General features: G+C 69.6%; 1 protein-coding gene across 1 annotated transcript; it reads right to left on the reverse strand.

The window, feature by feature from the left end:
• Positions 1–1,689: 1,689 nt before the first annotated feature.
• LOC120748343 (leydig cell tumor 10 kDa protein homolog) lies at positions 1,690–2,476 on the reverse strand. Its single transcript, XM_040054479.2, has 3 exons — positions 2,372–2,476; positions 2,042–2,097; positions 1,690–1,941 (listed from the first exon to the last, which is right to left on the reverse strand). Exons 1-3 carry the CDS (start codon positions 2,469–2,471, stop codon positions 1,783–1,785), a joined length of 315 nt encoding a protein of 104 aa, XP_039910413.1. The 5' UTR covers positions 2,472–2,476; the 3' UTR covers positions 1,690–1,782.
• Positions 2,477–3,139: the final 663 nt, after the last annotated feature.

A 3,139-nucleotide genomic window follows, 5' to 3' on the forward strand; every position in this document is an offset into this window, starting at 1 on the left:
TGGGGGTCGGGGGGCAGGGCTTAGCCCACCTGTGAACAGAGTCCAGCCGCGCCGTGTTCACAGTGGCTAAGTTCCGCCTCCCGCCCCCCTCGCCCGGACAACGGGGGCCCCCCCCCAAACCTTTGGGGCTCTCCTGGCGCTCCCCAAAACCCTCGGATCCCTTCCCGGGGATCCCCCTGAATCCCCCTGGGACCCCCCCCCCACCCAAACCGCTGGATGCTGGAATTCCCGCAAGGAGCACGGGACAGCTCCGAGCCCCCCCGGGACCCCCCCAGCGCCCCTCGGCCACACCCGGGCGCTGCCCCCGGTGCCCGCTGAGCTGATTTGCAGTTGCTTTGGATAAACTGGCTCAGTTCAGCAGGAACAGGGGTCGGGCCCCCGCGCCCCGAGACCCCCCTGGGGGGTCCCCAACTCCCCCTGAGCCCTCCAACCCCCCCGGGGACCCCCCCCAAGCCTTCCAGCCCCGCGTGTCCGTCACTCTCCCCGAGCTCGCCGGCACCCGCGGGATCTTCCACAGCCCCGAGACCCCCCAAAACCCCGGGCGGGGTCACCCAGAAATTAGGGGAGGGGGGAACAAGGACCCTCCAACACGGTTGGGACCATGGCTGGGGGGGTCGTGGGGTGCTGGGGGGGGGGGCACGGGGGGTTCTGGGGGTTCGTGGGATTTTTGTGGAGGCCCCGGGGGGGGGCTGTGGGGCGTGGTCGCCGTTCCCCGTTCCCCACCCCTTCCCCCCCCCGGCTGTGGGTGAGTCACGGGAGGGGTTGGGGGGGGGGTCGGGGGGGGCCCCGCCCCACGCGAGGCCCCTGGGGGGGGCTCCGGCGTCCAGCCCCTCCCCCAACCGTTCCCTGTTTGTTTCCCAAAATAAACCCGGCGGCGCCGATTCCAGGGAATTTCCCTGACGTCATTGCGGGCGGGGTTTGCGCGCCGGCCACGCCCCCGCGGGGGGAGGGGAGGCACCCACGTGTCTTTGCCGTGCCCAAAAAGGGGGCGTGGCGCCCTCGGGCGATGGCCACGCCTTCGGCGCCGTCCCATTGGCTTCCGCGGCTCCCGCAGCTGTCAATCAAGGTGGGGCGGAGAGAGCTGTCAGTCAAGACGCAGCTGACCAATCAGCGTGGAGAGGGGGTGGGCCACGGGAATGAGGCGGGGACTGGAGATCCATTCATAAAATTGTGGCGACGCCGGGAAACGGGGAAGGGACGGGAGAGGACCCCCCCAAGAGCCCCCCAGAGAACGGGGAAGGGACGGGAATCCCCCGACAGCAACCCCAGAGAACGGGAAAGGGACGGGACCCCCCCGTAGCCCCGGGAACCCACCGAGAGCACCCACAGAGACACCGGGACCTCCCCGTAGTTCCACCCCAAGGATACCGCGGCCCCCGAGAATCCCCACGGCCACCCCCCGAACCCCTGGAAGACACCGGGAGATCTCAGAGACACCGGGACCTGGAAGGAAACCCCCACCCGAGGACATCGGGACCTCCCCGGTGGATGCAAGGACGCCCCTGGGGGACAACGCGACGCCCTTGGGACCCCTCCGGGGACCCAGAGAAGCTCCCTCGAGACCCCCGGGAACACCTGAGGCACCCCCTCGGGACACGGACGCCCTCCCGGGAGCACCGGGACACCCCCAGGAGCCCCCCAAGCCCTCCGCGGCCACATCCCCGGTCCCCGCAGATCAGACACCGGACGCCGCGGGCAAATCCCTTTTATTAAAAAGAACGGCGGGGGCCTGAGAACAGCCCGGACTCCCCCAGAGCCTCGCGGGGGTGACAGGAGCGGGGTTCAGGGGACGTTCCCCGGGGGGGCTCGGCCGCGGCCCTTCTTGGCTTTGTCTTTGGCGGGGGTGGGCGCCGTCACCAAGGTCAGTTTTTTGGGTAGAGCGCCCTGCGCGCGCTGCACGGTCTCCCGCTCGATCCTCATCCGGATCCCGACCTCCAGGCGCTGGGGAGAGCACGGCGGGGGTCAGGGGGGCAGACGTGGGGAACCCCCCCAGACCACTCGGGACCCCGCAAAGCCCCGCCACGCTCCCCCCGCCCCTCACCTTCTTCAGCTTCTGCTGTTGGATCACGCGGAGCTTCTTGGGGGCGATGCTGCGGCCTGAGGAGAGCGTGGCCGTGCTGAGCCCCGAGAGACCCCCGAAAACCCCCCACTGATAACGCCGAGCTTCCCGAAGAGGCCCCGGAGGCACCGGAGACCCCCCCGGACCTCTACGGAGCACCCTCGACAAATCGGAGCCTCCCTTCCACCCCAAACTCCCGGGGCCGCCTCTCGCCCCCCCACCTCGGGCTCCCCTGAGCAACCCCTGGAGCCCCGAGTCCGCCTCTGCCCCTGCACCGTTCCCCAGGACCCCCGGCCTCGGGGCGCGCCTCACCGCCCTTCCGCGGGCCGCGAGAAACCCGGGCCGCCGCCGCGGCCGCCGCCGCCGCCGCCTTAGGACGCTTGGCCGCGGCCTTAGGCCGGCCCTGCGCCATGGCCACTTCCGGCTCAAGGACGGAACAGGCCGGAAAAATGGGGCGCGCGGCACGCCGGGATACACCGGGGCATTCCGCCGCAAAGGCTGCCGGGATACACCGAGGCATATTCCGCAGCCATATTGAGGCAAAGGCTCCCGGGATACACCGGGGCAGTCTACCACAAAGTCTGCCGGGATATACCGTGGCATACCCGGCGGCCATATTGCTGCAGGTGCTGCCGGGATACACCGGGGCATGCTGCCGCAAGTGCTGCCGGGATACAACGAGGCAACCTCGGCGGCCATATTGCCGCAAGATCTGCCGGGATACACCGGGGCATTCTACCGCAGGTCCTGCCGGGATACACCGCGGCACACTCCGCGGCCATATTGCCGAACGTACTGCCGGGGTACACCGGGGTATTCTACCGCAAAGGCTGCCGGGATATACCGCGGCCATAGTACCGCAAAGGCTGTCGGGATATACCGAGGTTACATTTTTCTATAACTAAAAACCCAAACTGTACTAACCCGTGAGAGCCCGGTGTCCTTGGGGCGGAACTACGGGGAGACGCCGGTGCCCTGCGGGTGCTCTCGGCGGGTTCCCGGGGCTGCGGGGGGGTCCCGTCCCTTCCCCGTTCCCTGGGGGGGCTCTCGGGGGGTCCCGCCCCTGCCTGGGGTCGCTGC

Source organism: Hirundo rustica, unplaced genomic scaffold, assembly GCF_015227805.2.
Source record: "Hirundo rustica isolate bHirRus1 unplaced genomic scaffold, bHirRus1.pri.v3 unplaced_BUSCO_407572at7742, whole genome shotgun sequence".
Classification (NCBI taxonomy): domain Eukaryota; kingdom Metazoa; phylum Chordata; class Aves; order Passeriformes; family Hirundinidae; genus Hirundo; species Hirundo rustica.